At 47.1% G+C, this 18839-nt stretch overlaps 1 protein-coding gene across 1 annotated transcript in view; it reads right to left on the reverse strand.

The window, feature by feature from the left end:
- CFAP92 (cilia and flagella associated protein 92 (putative)) overlaps window positions 1–18839 on the reverse strand; it is an 88431-nt gene that overhangs the window by 56728 nt on the left and 12864 nt on the right. The window contains exon 4 of the mRNA XM_044301560.1: window positions 15179–15292. Within this exon, the coding sequence (XP_044157495.1) occupies window positions 15179–15292 (114 nt within the window). The remainder of the gene's footprint in view (window positions 1–15178; window positions 15293–18839) is intronic.

Consider the following 18839-nt stretch of genomic DNA (forward strand, 5'->3'; position numbering starts at 1 on the left):
CGAAGACGTCGACGTTCTGGCAGTGGAGAAGCGACGAAAGGACTGGACCCGGAAACCTGAAGCCATAGATCGAAAAGGGCACTTGGTCCTGGGTTTAGGCAGATGAGTACTCTTGCCCCCCGTTGCGGCAGAAATGAACTCAGCCAACTGGGCCCCAAAGAGCCTGGACCCTTCAAAAGGAAGGTTAGCGAGGGAACGCTTGGAAGAAGCATCAGCATCCCACACATTCAACCAGACCTCCCTGCGCTGAATGACCGAGGGCGCCGAAATACGAGCAAAGAGGGAGCCGATGTCCATCGAAGCCTCACAGAGATATTTAGAAGCCTGAGACATTTGGAGGATGAAATCCAGAGTGTCTGCAGCAGCGTCCTGCTCCACCAGTTCCAGGTGGTGGCGCTGCAACCACGCAGTAAGGGCTCTGGCGACCCAAGCCGATGCAAAGGCCGGTTGCAGAGAAGTGCCTGCCGGGGAGAAGATGGACTTGGAAAGCGAATCCAGATGCCTGTCCACCTCATACTGCAGAGAAGAACCGTCTAGTACGGGAAGGGCCGTGTTCTTGGCTAACCTGGCCACCGGAGGATCTACCTTAGGGGAAGAAGTCCACTTTTCCACCGTGTCAGAAGGAGAAGGGTAAAGCCTTTCCCTGCGCTTGGTGGGCGAAATTTTTTGATTAGGGCGGTCTCAAGCCTTTGATATGACCGCAGTGAATTCCTCATGAACGGGGAACACAGCGCACTCCGGTATTTTGGGTGGAAAAAGGGAGAACTCCCGACTAGTGGAGGGAGGAGAATCCCCTTGGATATTAAAGGTGTCACGGACAGCCGCCACCAAATCAGTTACCATGGCGGAAAGCTTAGGCAGGGGTTCCCGCACCATGACTTCGTCTGATCCGGACAAATCCCCTTCGGATTTGCGCTCCCTGAGAGAGGGAGAGTCATCCGGGCATGCTTTAAGGCGGGGGGGGGGGGAAAGCGGAGTCATCCGAGGAGGAATGCTGCCTCTTAGTGGTCAGGCGCCCCCTGTGAGAATCACTAAGAGGAGATGGAGTGGTGGATGCTACGGGATTAGTAGCTGCCATACGCTCCATAAACGACATGGCTGCCTTGGCAACTAAGGCCGGATCCGCGGCCGCACTAGACATGGCGGAGGCCCAGGCGGGTACCGCTGGCTCCGCAGGGGCAGAGGGGGGACTGGGCTGAGCAAGAGAAGGAGGCTGATCCTGTCCAGGATCAGGGCACGAGTCACAGGTACCAGCGACAGAGAAAGGCAGAAGACACACCTTACATGACCCCAGTGGAGCCTGAGAGGAGGCTTTGGCAGACTTAGGGACCCCAGGTTTAGGCATGATGGCTATCCAAAGAGTAAAAGATCTCCTACCAGTTTCTGCAAGGAGAGCTGAAAAAGTCCTACCACCCAGGTAACAGCAGAAGTCTCCGACGTAGAGGACCAGGGGAGAGACACACGAAGCGAGGAGCTGCACGGCCGTAACCCAGCAAGAGTCTCCGGCGTAGGGAGAGTCAGAGCGGGACGCCGAAGCTCCGCCCCCCCGAACGCGTCATTGCGGCGCGAAAAAATGTGGACATAAGAACACCCCATCGCGGCGCAGCGGGGGTTAATAGATTGTGGGAGGAGCGGTCCACCGGCTGGTGTTGCGGAGAGCGCAGCGGCCATGGGCCTGAATGAATCTGGCGCCGATAATTGTAAGTGGGTAGGGGACGCCGCAGCCTGCAGCGAACGCCCCCTATGTCTCTGCTCCTAACAAACGGAGAACAAATTTTCTTGCCCCCCAGAGCCCAAGCTGGCCCCCAAAGGAAATATGCCCCCAGCAGGAACTCCTTCTCAAGCTCACCCAGGCGGCCTCAAAAGCGCCACAGGCAGATGGCACGGGGGGAGGGGGGGGGGAGAGAGAGAAGTAGGGTGGATGCAGGCAATACTTATCTGCTCCTGCAGTCTGCTCCCTCGATGTCAGGACCAGCAGGGATGCACCTCTTCAGACTTCTGACTCCAATCTAGGAGAACAGTGCTCTGGTGGAGGGTGGCAGCAGGTGCCCCAGCAGCTGGTGGGATGCCAGAGCTGACAGGTCGAGCCTGGATCAACTTATCTTCCGTAGGGGAATGGGAGGTAGCCTGGAAACGTCAGAAGACTGTGGCAGACACTCCACGGGGCCAGGAAAGCACAATGCTGACCTGCATCCCCATCTGGAACAGAAAAAATAACAAAACAGGAGAAGAGTAAGCGTCAACCTCCTTGACCGGACACTAAGCAAAGACTGAAGTCCTCCTGGTGGAGCCTGGGAGTATAGTCCGAGGAGGAGGAGCTTCTTTTTTTGCATAGTGTCCCTCCTAGTAATACCTCTAAGCTATACCCATGGTCTGTGTCCCCCAATGGAATGTACGAGAAATTCTAGTTTTCAAACCAGCACCTTGATCTGAATACTTTAGTAATTCCATGTAATTTAAAATTAAGTATAGCCATAGAGTTATTCAATAAAATGCATCTGTATAGCGCCACCTGCTGTTTGTTCTTTTTCTTATTTCTTTGTCCACCGAAGAAGGCCGCAATGTACAACGCTGTGCTTTGTGAGCAGCGAGAAGAAGGCCGAGGCACTCACAGGAGCACCGGTGACTTCTCAAACAGCTGATCAGTGGGGTTCCTGGTGTCAGACCCCCACCGTTCAGATACTGATGACTTATCATGAAGATAGGTCATCAGTATTAAAATCTCAGAAAACCCTTTTAAAATTGGAGCTTGATAGTGCACGCTGCAATATTCTCTGCAACGACCAACCATCCATGTGGTAAAACACGCGTGAATTAGCACACTGAGTATAATGGGTCAATGTTCAGACTGGGGGCTGTCCGTGCTACGCTTGGACAGCAAGCAAACATCACCTGTGTGAACAGGCAATTACAGAAGCTAGGACGCTGTAATGGATCTGTAGTACGATGGATTTGAACGGTTTCAGATAGACCATGCTGACTTATAATGAGGTTCCTCAGCCATTTGATAGGAATAATATAGCTGCATGCGGTGCTATTCTTGCTATCAAAACTGACAGAACCCCCTAGCTTGGCTGTTACCATTGTTTAAATCAGTGAACTTCATAGTAGGTCTAGAAATCTTATTATTTTGTGGGTTTCTGCTTTCTAGTGCTCAGGTCAGTTAAGTCATTGTTTTGGACATGCCCATTAATTTGCAGATCTCTAGCTTCTCCAGCTCCGTTTTATAATTTGCATGTTAATTTTCTGAAGCTCTTCTTTTTCTAGATGAAGGGGTTTTCTGGGAGTTTTACACCGATCACCTATCCTCTGGATGGGCCATTAGTATCTGATCGGTGAGGGCCTGACACCCAGGAACCCACTGATTAATTGTTTGAGAAGGCACCAGTGCTCGCAGTAAGGGCTCATGCACACAAACATATATTTTTTTTAAACTCGCTTTATTGGAAAATGATAAGCAAGTTATGTAACAGTACATTCGAGGATTATTGCATTGAACAGAGTCGTACAGCGTTGCAAAGAGAATATTGCAAGATTATACAGTTCTCAACATTACAGAAAGTAATAAACAGCATCCATTATCCATAGTACATCATTTTAACTGTCGTCATTAGGCCAAGCATTACAGTACATACTGTGATTTACGTCATTCAAGCACATCGCTTCAATAGAACCTGATAGCGCTCAGTTGGACGAGTGCACCCCTCAGTCCACCGAATGCAGATGGGCCGTCGTAGCAGTCAGATAGGAAGCACACCATGGACCCCATATTTTCTCGAATTTTTGAGGACAACCCCTACGAGAATAAATAATCCTCTCGAAGGGAATAATGTTATTGACCATGGTTTTCCATTGTCCAACCGTAGGAGGTCTGTCCGCCATCCATCTAATTGCAATGGCTTTCCTGGCCATAAATAGGGTTTCCCTAATGAGGGCGAGAGTGTAACGTGAGCGTGACTCATCTTCCACTATACCCAGAAGGCAAGATTTAGGACAAACTACCAGTGAGTCCGGGATCAGGGACGAGACTACATCCACCACCCCTTTTCAAAACGATTGTATGTGACTGCAATCCCATATTAGATGCCAGAAATCCGCATTCACCTGTGAGCACCTATGGCACTCCGTGTGCTGCCTCCTTCCCATTTTAAAAAGCCTGGTTGGGGTCAAATAACATCTATTTAAAATGAAGAGCTGTGTCAATCTGTTATTGAGAGATGGAGATACAGCCACTGGAGCCTCCAGAGCTTCTCCCCACTCCTCATTCGTCAAAGTAGGTATATTCCCTCTCCATTTACGTTCCGCACTCAATGGAGAAGCTGAAATCTTAAGACCAAGTAAGTGCGTATAGATGGCGGATATCAATCCCTTCGGGCCTTGGGTCCTGAAGACCCCTATCAGAGGATAAACTGACACCGGCCTATTAAGATCCTTTAACTGGGCTTGGAGGGCATGTCTCAGTTGCAGATACCTGAAAAAGTGTGATCTCAAAACACCCACTTTGGACTGCAGCTGGGAGAAGGCGAACAGTATACCCTTTTCGTATAGGTCCCTCAAATAGCACACCCCATATCCTCTCCAAATCACCTCCCGTTCACTCTGCATCAGATGCAGAAACATCGGGTTGTTCCACAATGGTATATCCTCTGGTAGATCCTTGTATTGCTGCATCTTTGCAGCCCCCCATACCTGATGCGCCAATTTATGAATCGGAAGGAGCGAGCCCGACACCGAAGATCGGCCCTCAAGTACAGGCCACAGGGTGGGGAGCTGCAAAAACTCCCGCAAATAGTATTCAGAACTAGAAAGCACGTCCCGGGTCACCCATGGCACCAGATACCTCAACTGACCAGCAAGAAAATATAAATGCAAGTCCGGCAGAGCTGCTCCACCCTGATCCCAACTTCTCTGTAGAGACTTGACGGCTAATTTTCTTCTATTCCTACCCCAGATAAATGTCGCCATAAGGGAGTGTAGCTTATCAAAGAACGCGCGTGGGACAGGTGTATGAGCGTGTTCTAATAGGTATAAAGCTTTGGGCTGAAGAACCATTTTGATTAAGTTTAGTTTACTCGGCCCATCGTGGACAGCGGTAAAGTATTCCAGGATTTAAACTTGTCCATGAAGTATGCCACCAGGGGAACTATGTTCAGCAAATGAGAGGACTCCGGGGCTTTAGTAATGATCACTCCTAGATATTTAAATCTGTCCACCACTAACAGATTCCGGTACACCGCTGGCCAGTCTGAGGCCCATAAAGGCATAATGGCCGACTTGGCCCAGTTTATACATAGTCCGGAGAATGCACCAAATTGCTCAATAATGGATATCGCTCTCGGTAAGGTGCACTCTACGGAATCCATGTACAAAATGAGATCGTCAGCATATAAACCCAGCCTGTCCTCTCTGCCTCCCAACCCCACACCTCTATAGACTTCATCTTGACGAATTCTCAGCGCCAGATGTTCGATGGCCACTGCAAATAACAAGGGAGAAAGGGGGCATCCCTGCCTGGTACCTCTGTATAGTCTAAATGTGGGTGATAAGGAGCCGTTAATCATGATGTTCGCAGATGGGGAGCTATACAGTATATTGATCCACTTGATAAACCCAGGACCAAAGCCCAAAAACTGCAGGACCTGCACTAAGAAGGGCCACTCGATGGAGTCAAACGCTTTGGCAGTGTCCAAGGCTGCCAACGCCCATGGCCTCCCATCCGCACAACCCAGCTGGGCAATAACCTGCGCTCTACGTATGTTACTAGAGGTAGATCTACCTGGTATAAAACCTGATTGGTCGTCATGTATGATAGTAGATATGACTGTTCAGTCTATTCGCAAATATTTTAGTAAGGATCTTGTAATCTAAATTCAACAGTGAAATAGGCCGGTATGACCCACACTCTATGGGTTCCTTATCAGGTTTTAATAAGACTACAATGGAAGCCTCGCACAGTGTCTCCGGGAGGACCCCACTGTTCAGAGACGCCTTGTACATGCGCAGGAGCTGCGGTGCCAAAATCTCCACATATTTGGAGTATACCTCCAATGGTATCCCGTCCGGTCCCGGGGCTTTTCCTAGATTTAACCCTGCGATCGCCTCGCTCACTTCTTCCAGTGTAATCTCACCATCTAGTAGTTCCCTATCGGACTCGGATAACTGTGGGTGATTTACTTCCTGCAGATAAGTCTATAATGCCTGAGGAGAGTACTCAGCATGGGAGCAGTATAGGTCCTGGTAAAATTCCCAGAAACGTTCCAGGATACCCCCCGGGTCCGACACCACTATTCCATCCTTGTTCGCGATGCGAAGTATCGGTGGGGACATGTTATTCCTCCTTATTATCTGCGCCAACACCTTGCCCACTCTACTCCTTTGTTCAAAGGTCTGTTGCTGCAAGAAAAGCATCTTGCGGTCGCCCTTCTCCTGCAGGTGGTTCATATAATTCCTACCCTTCAGCAACCAATCATTCCTATTCTCTTCGGTAGGATCTGAGACAAACGCACATTCAGTATTTCTGCACTGTATGCCCAACTCCTCCTCCTTGAGGCGAGTGGACTTCTTAATATATGAGATGGAGGATTTCAGACATCCACGCAGAAAGGCCTTCAGGGTGTCCCACAATAAGGCCGGGTCAGTATCAGCTGGGTGAGCCATTAAGAAAGTGTGGAGCTGATCAGGCACCCTGTCATTCAGAGATAACCAAAATGGGTGTATACGCTGCTTGGGTGTTCGGTTTGCCATATAAGGGTCAGCAAGTGGGGCCATTACAGGTGCATGGTCAGACGGGCCTTGAAACCCATATCGGATCTCTCGTGTTGCCATAAAGGTGCCAGGGGTGCCCAGGAGGTAGTCAATCCTAGAGAGAGCTCCCCTAGAGGGTGTAAAGCAAGAGAATTCTATCCTGTCTGGATATCTCTCTCTCCATATGTCCATCCATCCCAGCTCAGACAAGAGGCGCGCTAGAGCGGTTTTGTTTAGGGGCCGTCCGGGGTGACTAGCAGACGGGTTGCGAAATCTGTCTTTCGAGTCATCCAGGATCATATTAAGGTCTCCCATGCCGAGAATCCCGGCAGTGGGGAATTGCGCTGCAAATCCCGCCGCTGCCTGAAGCAGTGATAGGCTGGCTGGAGGAGGATTGTACATCTTCATAATCACATATGGCATACCATTTATGTGAGCATAGACAAAAACAAACTTCCCTTCTGGGTCAATACTCGTGTGGTGCGGTTCCCATCTGACTGCCCGATGAATCAACAATGACACTCCTTTAGAATATGAGGTCCCATACGCGCTTTCCACCCATTGAGCCCAGGGCTTCCGTACCCTCCCCCCGGTTTCAGCGGTGAGGTGCATTTCCTGCAACCCCAGGATATGGGGAGCATAGCTTCGGATATGAGAAAACACAGCCATGCGTTTCCTGGGCCCGCCCAGTCCTCTGACGTTCCAAGACATTACTCTAATGTCTGCCATAGTGAGCACCAGATATTGGAGAAGGATAAGATCCCAGACACTGGGGAACACTATGCCAGAGAAGATGTATATGGATCATAATACGCAGAATGTGACTGTACATTTCAGAAAAAGCGAATAACATAAGGCATACATTTAACCACCCAAACAGTGGGTGAACCAGTAGAACATAAACATGCCCTTTGTATCTAGTGGCCACGTACATTGGGGGACCTGCACGGTGTATAGGGATGAAAACCCAGTGCAGGTAGAGTAGCGGACCCCCACCATTCGTAACAGGGTGTGCCGACTGAATAAGCACTATCGACCCAGTATCATATATGCATGTATGTGATTAACCCTTAACGGCTCTGAGTCCAGACACGACGAGGTGATACATTACCAACCGAGGACCCAGGTAAAATGAAGGAGTAAGATCATGGGACAGTCACGTCACATATTCTGCATGGTCTGTCCTAAGTCCTCGTTAATGGTAGCAAAGCTGCATCCTTTTCCCAAATCAATTAGGAGGGGAACGGCGAGGTCTTCCGGAAAGCCAGTCCTCCGCCTCGGCAGGTGTAGAGAAAAATAAGGATTTTTCACCGTCGACGATCCTCAGACGCGCAGGGTATGCCATGGAATATTTAAGATTCATCTTGCGAAGTCATCTTTTAATGGAGACGAAGGTGGCCCTCCTCTTCTGCAGGTCAGCGGAAAAGTCCGGGTATAAAGATATGTTCGCCGAGCCCAGCGTAATGGCCTGTGCGACTCTGGCTTGCGCTAGGATAAGATCCCTGTCGCGCTAATTTAACATGCGGGCAAGTAAAGGCCTTGGCGGGGCACCCGGTGGTAGTGGCCTGGCCGGGACACGGTGCGCCCTTTCAACGGCGTATGCAGTGGAGAAGGCAGCGTTCAGGAATATCTCCTTGAACCACCCCTCCAGGAAAGTCGCTGGGTCAGTGCCTTCCGCCCGTTCTGGCATGCCGATGATGCGCACGTTATTGCGGCGCGCGCGATTCTCCAGGTCATCGCATTTCTGGCGGTAAAGCTCCACGGAGGCCTCCACGGCGGCTATCCTCGCCGGCAAGGGAGTGGTCATATCCTCCAGGTCAGACACTCTGGTTTCGGTGAGTTTAACTCTCTCCCGTAGCTGCTGTACGTCATGCCGTAGTAGGCCCAAATTCTACCCTGACCTCCTCTATCTTCCCTGGCAACCTGTAATAGCCGCCATCAATTGCTGGTGAGAGGTCTGCAGGGTAAGTTCTGGTGCGGCCTCTGTGTCAGACGGGAGCTGCTGTGAGGACTGACTCCGCGTGCTGGCTGTGCGGGATGGTGAGGAGGCCTCAGCGCCATGTTGGGAGTCCTGCCTGGCAAACTCCTTAAGCCGCTCCGCCGCCATCTGTGCTTTGCTGGGGCTCATGGCACGCAATCGGTCTCGATAGCAAATTCAAACGTCCTTGCTGAAGGTAAAAATCAACAGCCGGAATGTGCAGGATGGCTCAGGATTGCTGGTGGGAGACGGAGCTGCTCTCAGATGCGACCGTCCATGACGGCAGTTGGCCACGCCCCCACACAAACATATTTTATTTCCGGGTCCTTTCTGTTTTTTTGCAACCCGTATGCAGAAACATTCACTTCAAAGGGTCCCCCCAAAAAACGGAAATGACTGTGGGCATTTCATTTCCGTATGACCGCATAGCCGTTCCGCAAAAAAGACAGAACATGTCCTATTCTTGTACGTTTTGCGGACAAGGATAGGAATTGTTACAATGGATCCGCAAAAAAAAAAAAACTGATGCAATACGGATGTCACATTCCCCCCCCCCCCCCTCTCTGCATTGATCTCCAAAAGCCACGCAGCAAATGGTACATATCAGAACATGCCATTGGGACCAGGAAAGTCGCAGCACTGAATATATATTCAGTAGCTGTTCTCAGGCCTGTGGTCAGATCAAAAGTGAGCAACCATAGAAGCGTAGGCTGTGTGACGAAAGCATAATGTGCCACGGTCCTAGAAGAAATGTCTGTGTATAGTCCTCACACAGGTCCCATGATCTGCAGCACAAATTAAGCTATAGGACTGCTTACATCTTCTCACATTTACTGAGAAAAGTGATTGATGGACCTGCATGAAAATCTGGGTTTATCCTGAAAATGTTCTCTCTGGCTGTTGATATCATCAGTAGAGCATAAAGAAACTTGGTGACATGATTGATTGCCAAGCATCTGAGAACCTTAAGACAAGTAACATTTAGGAGAAATCTGCAGAGTCAAGCTTAAATAACAGCACGGCCCCCGTGCTAATTGTACTGCAAAGAGTAATTGGATTATTTCACGACACTGCCGAGGCTCTATCAGCACTGGAAGACGTCCAAAATGGTGGAAATTAATGGCCACAACTGAGAATAAATTAATTACACAATAAAAGAAACTTTACTGAAATTACATTATTATATTACATTAGAATTAAAATGGAATATAGTTTATAATGATTAACTCTGAACATCTCCATCAGGTAGAAGAAATCTGAGAGGTACAAAAACAGATAACCTAAACTGCATTACTAATCCTGAATACAATGGATAAAGACCCATATGCAGAGGAGGGACAAGCTTTCCTGGGACCCCAGGCAGGGGTTTGAGAACGTGAACTCCTCCAATACACCTTCATCCTTGAAGGTCAGCATGGTAGCTGTCCCTTCCTTTCCTATACTACCTAGCATTCTGATCTGTAATACACAATTTCCCTAACCTGCGATTCCCTCCGCATGGGCAGTCCTCGTGTTAGGGCCAGCTGGCCAGTCTACTGCATATCTGTAGGGTCTACCAACAACTGCAGCTCTCCATCAGGCTCCATCCATAACCTTATACATACAGTGAGGAACAGAAGTATTTGAACACCCTGCAATTTTGCAAGTTCTCCCTCTTAGAAATCATGGAGGGGTCTGAAAAACAGTGTCATCCACAGATCCCCCTCCATAACAGTGTCATCCACAGATCCCCCTCCATAACAGTGTCATCCACAGATCCCCCTCCATAACAGTGTCATCCACAGATCCCCATAATTCTTATGTACAGGATTCATAGGATTCGAGATTCGATATATTCGAGAACCTTTTCGGATTCAGAAAAAATTGCATTCATACCACCTCTACTAGTAATCACTGGCCTTTAGGATCATAGAGCTTATGACACGGATGAGATTTTGACATTGGTGCTAACTCATTGCATAACCTTGTTGACTGAATACTCCTGACAATGAAGACTTCACAGAATAAGCAAGAGAGAACACACGGAAAAGGTCAGCATATGCAAAGCTATTGTGAAAGAAATGTGACCGTCATATCTTCTGCCGCATTTGACCGTCTCAGAAATGCATTGCACAAATCTGCTGGCCTGGCAGAGATAAGGAAATGAGTATTAAAAATTGTTTGAATAATTTTCTTATCTTACATGTGTTGGGCTTGACATTTTCTGTATCTTCTGCTATACAACCTGATTCTAACCTAAAATTCTGGGGAATGATTGCAAAACCGAGTCATAAATAAATCAGTTTTCCAAGGCTGACAAGCACAGCCAGGTCTGTCTACTGTAAGTCTGAACTTCTTTAAGGGTCACAATCTCTGGTTTAGGTCTATATGCTTTGTAGGCAAGAGATTTGTCACAAAGTTTCACTGAAATAGCACACAAAACATAAAAGTTGGTCACAAACGGCAGAAGACTTACTGAATGACATCTGAGGAGCACTATAAACAGATATGCTGTCGTTTACGTTCCTGGCCATTATAACCGCCATAGTGCCTCATGCTGAGCTCAGGAACAAGGCAATTTAAAGTTTATTGGGTGCAGGACATAAAATAATTCATGCTGGGCCTTATAATCACAATCCATTACGTTTTTCAGCACAACATTTTGCTGGGAACCAACTCCATACTGTTCAGAATTATTACACAATATAAAATGCTGGTACAAAATATAACATTTTACTTTGCTAGGTGACAAAATTTGCACAAGCAAACTGTATACTGCCGAGTAATTTATATATATATATATATATATATATATATATATATATATATATATACACACACACATACATACATACATACATACACACACACAATACAGACCAAAAGTTTGGACACACCTTCTCATTCAAAGAGTTTTCTTTATTTTCATGACTATGAAAATTGTAGATTCACACTGAAGGCATCAAAACTATAAATTAACACATGTGGAATTATATACACTTATCAAAAAAGTATGAAACAACTGAAAATATGTCATATTCTAGGTTCTTCAAAGTAGCCACCTTTTGCTTTGATTACTGCTTTGCACACTCTTGGCATTCTCTTGATGAGCTTCAAGAGTTAGTCACCTGAAATGGTCTTCCCACGGTCTTGAAGGAGTTCCCAGAGATGCTTAGCACTTGTTGGCCCTTTTGCCTTCACTCTGCGGTCCAGCTCACCCCAAACCATCTCGATTGGGTTCAGGTCCGGTGACTGTGGAGGCTAGGTCATCTGGCGCAGCACCCCATCACTCTCCTTCATTGTCAAATAGCCCTTACACAGCCTGGAGGTGTGTTTGGGGTCATTGTCCTGTTGAAAAATAAATGATGGTCCAACTAAACGCAAACCGGATGGAATAGCATGCCGCTGCAAGATGCTGTGGTAGCCATGCTGGTTCAGTATGCCTTCAATTTTGAATAAATCCCCAACAGTGTCACCAGCAAAGCACCCCCACACTATCACACCTCCTCCTCCATGCTTCACGGTGGGAACCAGGCATGTAGAGTCCATCCGTTCACCTTTTCTGCGTCGCAAAAAGACACGGTGGTTGGAACCAAAGATCTTAAATTTGGACTCATCAGATCAAAGCACAGATTTCCACTGGTCTAATGTCCATTCCTTGTGTTCTTTAGCCCAAACAAGTCTCTTCTGCTTGTTGCCTGTCCTTAGCAGTGGTTTCCTAGCAGATATTCTACCATGAAGGCCTGATTCACACAGTCTCCTCTTAACAGTTGTTCTAGAGATGTGTCTGCTGCTAGAACTCTGTGTGGCATTGACCTGGTCTCTAATCTGAGCTGCTGTCAACCTGCGATTTCTGAGGCTGGTGACTCGGATGAACTTATCCTCCGCAGCAGAGGTGACACTTGGTCTTCCTTTCCTGGGGCGGTCCGCATGTGAGCCAGTTTCTTTGTAGCGCTTGATGGTTTTTGTGACTGCACTTGGGGACACTTTCAAAGTTTTCCCAATTTTTTGCAGACTGACTGACCTTCATTTCTTAAAGTAATGATGGCTACTCGTTTTTCTTAACTTAGCTGCTTTTTTCTTGCCTTAATACAAATTCTAACAGTCTATTCAGTAGGACTATCAGCTGTGTATCCACCTGACTTCTCCACAACGCAACTGATGGTCCCAACCCCATTTATAAGGCAAGAAATCCCACTTATTAAACCTGACAGGGAACACCTGTGAAGTGAAAACCATTTCAGGTGACTACCTCTTGAAGCTCATCAAGAGAATGCCAAGAGTGTGCAAAGCATTAATCAAAGCAAAAGGTGGCTACTTTGAAGAACCTAGAATATTACATATTTTCAGTTGTTTCATACTTTTTTGATATGTATATAATTCCACATGTGTTAATTCATAGTTGTGATGCCTTCAGTGTGAAATCTACAATTTTCATAGTCATGAAAATAAAGAAAACTCAAAAAAATAATTTTTTCAATTGGTTTTTACTAAAAACATTGAGCCGTTCTGACACAAAGGGTTAACTGTTTTTCTAGCTGTGTGCATCCTACTTTCACTTTGTGCTGGTCCTCTAATAACCCTTATCTCTAAATTACTGAGAGGTCATAAACACATCCTTAAGCCACATTCTTATCAGTAAGATAAGACCTGAGCTATAATGAGTGTTTATAATGTCAGAGAGCAGAGATACGGAGCCCGTCAGCTCCCTGCCTGACAGAGGAGAGAGAAAAGTCAGATTCTGCTACTAGTAACTGTAACAGGAGTACACGGGTATGAGGAAATAAAGGTAGAATCCAGGTTTCCAAGGAATTCAGACTTTAGTCTTGTCGCCATTTGCGACTGGACCGCCACGCTGCAGCTGAATATTGTGGGAGCCCATAATTCCTTGCCCCGACGCAGTCATAGGCTTCAGGCCTAGAAGGACTGAGGCCTATGTGGTAGTAAAATCCCATCGCGGCCTCCTGTGCCGGGACGCAGAGCACTGACGTGTGCGCATCTGCATCGCATCATCCTGGGCCGTACCAGCAGCGAGTGAGCGGACACAGGTGAGTAAAAGATTTTAGATTTTTTTTTTTTCTAAGTGCCGACATTGGGGGACATTCCTGGCCAGAAGGGGGGCACTGGGGGACATTCCTGACCAGAAGGGGGGCACTGGGGGAACATTACTGGCCAGAAGGGGGGCACTGGGGGAACATTACTGGCCAGAAGGGGGGCACTGGGGGAACATTACTGGCCAGAAGGGGGGCACTGGGGGAACATTACTGGCCAGAAGGGGGGCACTGGGGGAACATTACTGGCCAGAAGGGGGGCACTGGGGGAACATTACTGGCCAGAAGGGGGGCACTGGGGGAACATTACTGGCCAGAAGGGGGGGGCACTGGGGGACATTACTGGCCAGAAGGGGGGGCACTGGGGGACAGTGTGGGGGGAAATTACAACTTTGGGGCATATTACTACTGTGGAGGCAGTGTGGGAGAAAATTACTACGTGCAGGCAATGTGGGGCATATTACTACTGTCAGGCAGTGAGGGGGGAAGTTACTACTGTGGGGGCAGTGAGGGGGTGATTTATTATGTCGGGGTCGTGTAGGGAAAATTACTACTGTGGGGGCAGTATGGGGAAAAATTACTATTGTGGGGGCAGTATGGGGGGGAACTTATTATGTGGGGGCAGTGTGGGGGGAAATTATTATGCGAGGGCAGAGTGGGAGAAATTACTATTGGGGAGGCACTGTAGGAGCATTTCTATTACAGCGACATATTAGGGGACATTATTTTTGGGAACACTATACAGGCATTATTACCTGGAGCACAATCTAGGGTTTTATTATTATTACTGGGGGCACTCTAGGGGGCATTCATAATAGCTGTAGACACTATAGTGACATTTTTTCTACTGGGTCACTATTTTTTCAGCAGTATAGTACCTGGGGCATTGGGGAGAACAATGGGCACAGTATTAGGAGTGGCAGCAGGATGACATTGTGGGGACACCAGGATGGGGAGGTTGATGAAAAAAAAATTGAGAAATCTAACGTGTCTGTGTGACAAAATCTGTAGAGACAAAATGCGGCTGAAAGAATTTGTCATGGCGTTCGGGGTCAAACATAGGAGGAAAGAGAAGGTCTACATGACAGAGGATGTCACTGGAGGTAAGAGGTGTGTATTCTCCTATATGTAGTGCTGGCTCACTACTGTGACCTGCGGCTCATCTTCTTCGCCAAGTCCTTTTTTTAATTATAATTATACGCATTTGGAATTTGGTGACTAAAAATGTAATTTGGCTCTTACATTTTTCAGTTTAGGAGCCAATGGCTCCTGGTTATTTTTTTAGTCTGGAGCACTGCCAAGCCACACCCCCAAATAACCATTCTACAATCGAAATCGAGGTTACATGTTCAATTAATCATAATTTTGATTTTTGTCATAATCGCCCAGCCCTAGTACCCAGATATAACAGAAAACACGCTCTTACCTTCAGTATTGTAGTCATCTTTATACACTACATTTCCATTTTTTTCAGGAAAAAAACTCTGTCGGGGCAGACTGTCCTCAAACAGTTTTCTCTGATTCAATACTAAATGCTTTACTGCAGCCAAAGACATAAAAAGAGAAGAATGGAAATGTATATATTGAACAGTCCAGCACGTCTGCATGGATAGGTACAGTACATTTTTATACAAAGCCAAAAATTTAAAAAAGTTAGACCTCTTGGAAAACAACAACTCTCAATGCATGGGCGAGTATGTTCACACATACCTTTATGTTTCTTCTTAGCCTTTTCGTTGCCAAGAAGTTTTATTCTATATGCAAAATAGCTGCAAGTACCCCAGGGGCAGTTCCAATCCCAGGAATTGCTCCAAGTCTGGCTTTGCAAGCTCGCCCAAGTTCTCCCTATTGATTGATGTTGGCAGCCTCATCAGAATTCACTTGCTTTCTGACTAAAATCACTTGAATGTGCTGCTCACTCCCCCCCTGCCAATCTTGTGCTGCGCTCATTGTTGTGGGAAAGGGCCTCATGGATAAAGTGTACGTGTGCCGCGACCATTACCACCACATCTGGAAGACTGCGCAGAGTCTATGCTCAATGCAGGGAGTAAACTGCATGTGCCATAGACAAATGATGCATGTGCGGGGGACTGCAAACAGGATTCAAGTGATACCTGATGAGGATGGTTATCTCAATCTCAATTTTATTAAAAATAAAATAACTTGCCTTTTCCCATATCCGCTCAAAAATAGTCGATTAAAAAAAATGTTAAAAAAATTAAATCAAGGGGAATCAATCAAGGGGGAGAACTTGGACAGACATAAAGGGAACCTGTCACCGGGATTGTGTGTATAGAGCTGAGGACATGGGTTGCTAGCTGGCCGCTAGCACATCCGCAATACCCAGTCCCCATAGCTCATCTCAGGGACAGGACTCATCTCAGGTTAATTTGCATATGTATCAAATCTGTTTTTTACACAATAAAAGCACACAGAGCTATGGGGACTGGGTATTGCGGATGTGCTAGCGGCCATCTAGCAACCCATGTCCTCAGCTCTATGCCCAAAATCCCAGTGACAGGTTCCCTTTAACAAGGGGCACTTACTGGATAATTTACATACAGAATAAAACTTTTTATATGTGATGAACAGGCTATCCAGAGACACAAAGTCTGTTGGCTCCCTACTATGAGCTTGGTGTAGTTTGATAGCCATAAATGTGCTTTAAGGGGGTTCAAGAGTTGTTGTTTTTTTTTGTTTTGTTTTTTTTTATGTCCCCCTGCCATGGTGGGACCAGTGAAGAGAGCTATACTTCTCTCCGATGCTCCGATCAGGCTCCAGCACTCCCAGGCTATCTTAACCAGACTACTACTAGTCCCTGCAGGTAAACTTCGGGTCAAAGGCACTACAGCTCCATACACTACACCAGGGATGCCCAACATGTGGCCAACCAGCTGTTACAAAGCTACAACTCCCAGTATGCCTGGACAGCCTACAGCTATTAGGGCATGCTGGGAGTTGTAGTTTTGCACCAGCCTGAGGGCCACATTTTGAGCATCCCCGCATTACACAATGGACAGAGCTGTGTAGCTTAGCTACTGGAACAACTGACTGGTGGGGGTGTTGGCCCCACGCCAATCAGATATTGATATCAATGTTAAAATCTTGGAATACTCCTATAAGGTTACAGTATATTAAGCAATACTGCAATAGGAAACCTGTCACCATGAAAATGCAGTACAATCTACAGGCAGCAGGTTATAGAGCAGGAGGAGCTGAGCAGATTGATGTATTGTTTTATGGGAAACATAGAATTTTTGTACTTACCGTAAAATCAGTTTCTCGTTCAATTCATTGGGGGACACAGCACCATGCAAGGCTGGCATCAGCATCCGGCATAACCGGGCAATTGCCAGAGCCTACAGCTCCTACGGGGGCCCACAGCACAGGTGCCAGAAGCTGGGTCCTGTCACTCACCGCTCAGCTCCCCGCGCTCCTCCCCTCCTTCAGGCCGGCGGCGCTCTGAATGGTAGAGCAGGAAGACTTCTCCCCGCTTCATCATTCAGCCTGCAGGCACGGATTGCGCTGCCAGCCTGTGAGGGCGGAGCCTGCAGCCCGGTAACCTGCATAGGGTCCGCCCACACATTGCTGCAGAGCGATCTGTGCCTGCAGAGAAGAGAGGACTGTGAGCTTCAGGAGCGGGACAAGGTGAGTAGTTACTGTGTTTTGTTTTTTTTAATACAGAGAGGGCACAGAGGGCTTTATTACCATGGAGGGGGCACAGAGGGCTTTATTACCATGAAGGGGGCACAGAGGGCTTTATTTTTTTTTAAATCAAATCATTTTTATTGAAAGTTTTAAGAAAGCAATATCAGGGTTCACAATCACATTATGCCATTACCACCATCAGAATAAGAGTCTATCACAAATCTCGTCCACTGGCGAAACGACTATTACAATAGTACACATTACACAATCATGAGTACTTGAAATGGCATATAAGATACATCACCCAAAATCTACTATGATCACTGATCATGTCAATGTTTCCTGGACTAACATGTTAACACCCCTCCCCCCCCAAAAATGAAAGGAGTAAGAAACCTTCTGTCCTAGTTTATAGCATTAGATGAGTATGAGACATCCATTCGTTCCACAACTTGTCAAACTTCTGAGGGCAGCCACGCTTAACAAACACACTCTTCTCCAAGATCAACATGTCATTCACCTTCCTTTCAAACTCTTCAATCGTTGGCGGACTCCCCTGGATTCACCTCTGCGCCACCAGTTTCCTGGCCACATATAACAGTCTTCCCACCGCCACCTTAACCAACTCACTTCCTCCAATTTCTGCTATATAACCCAGCACACACACCTTAGGATCTTTCTGCAATCTCAGCTCCAGATTACGGTTAATCTTATTCAGCACCTCATCCCAATATCTACCTATGACAGAGCACGACCACAGCATATGCACCAGATCCGCTCCTTCCACCGTACATTTCGGACACCTATCATCAGTCCTGACTCTGATTTTTCGTAAAAATACTGGTGTTTTATAAACTCTGTGAATGATAAAGAGTTGCGATAATTTCGCCTGCTCACTTAGAGACACTCTGGGAACTGCATCTAAGATATCATCCCACTGATCCTTCGAAACTGCACCCAAATCACCCTCCCACTTCAACATCCGCGACCGAGGGAACCCATCCAGAAACGTATCCAGTAATAACGTATACACCTGTGAAATCAGTCCTCTCTTCCCTCCCTTCGAAAGAATAAGTTTCTGCACCACATCCATTTTAGCTATACGACACCCTTTCCTCACCGTGACATCATAAGCATGCCTCAATTGCAAATACTGATAAAACCATCTCCTGGGGACATTAAACTCTTGCTGCATTCCCTGAAAGGATTTGAATACCGTGCCTTCAAGTAATTGACCTATTCTCATCACCTCCCGAGACTCCCAGTTCCTAAGTCCCGACAGTGACGTGAATTCTGGCAATAAATTATTATCCCATATTGGGGAAAGCTCTCCAACTCCTCCCACACCTCTAAGTTGCTTCACTTTCGCCCATACTTTCTTCATAAGATCAATAATTAGGACCCTATCTCTCCCCCCATGCATTCCCGCCCCCTCTAAT

The sequence above is a fragment of the Bufo gargarizans genome, chromosome 7, assembly GCF_014858855.1.
Source record: "Bufo gargarizans isolate SCDJY-AF-19 chromosome 7, ASM1485885v1, whole genome shotgun sequence".
NCBI lineage: Eukaryota > Metazoa > Chordata > Amphibia > Anura > Bufonidae > Bufo > Bufo gargarizans.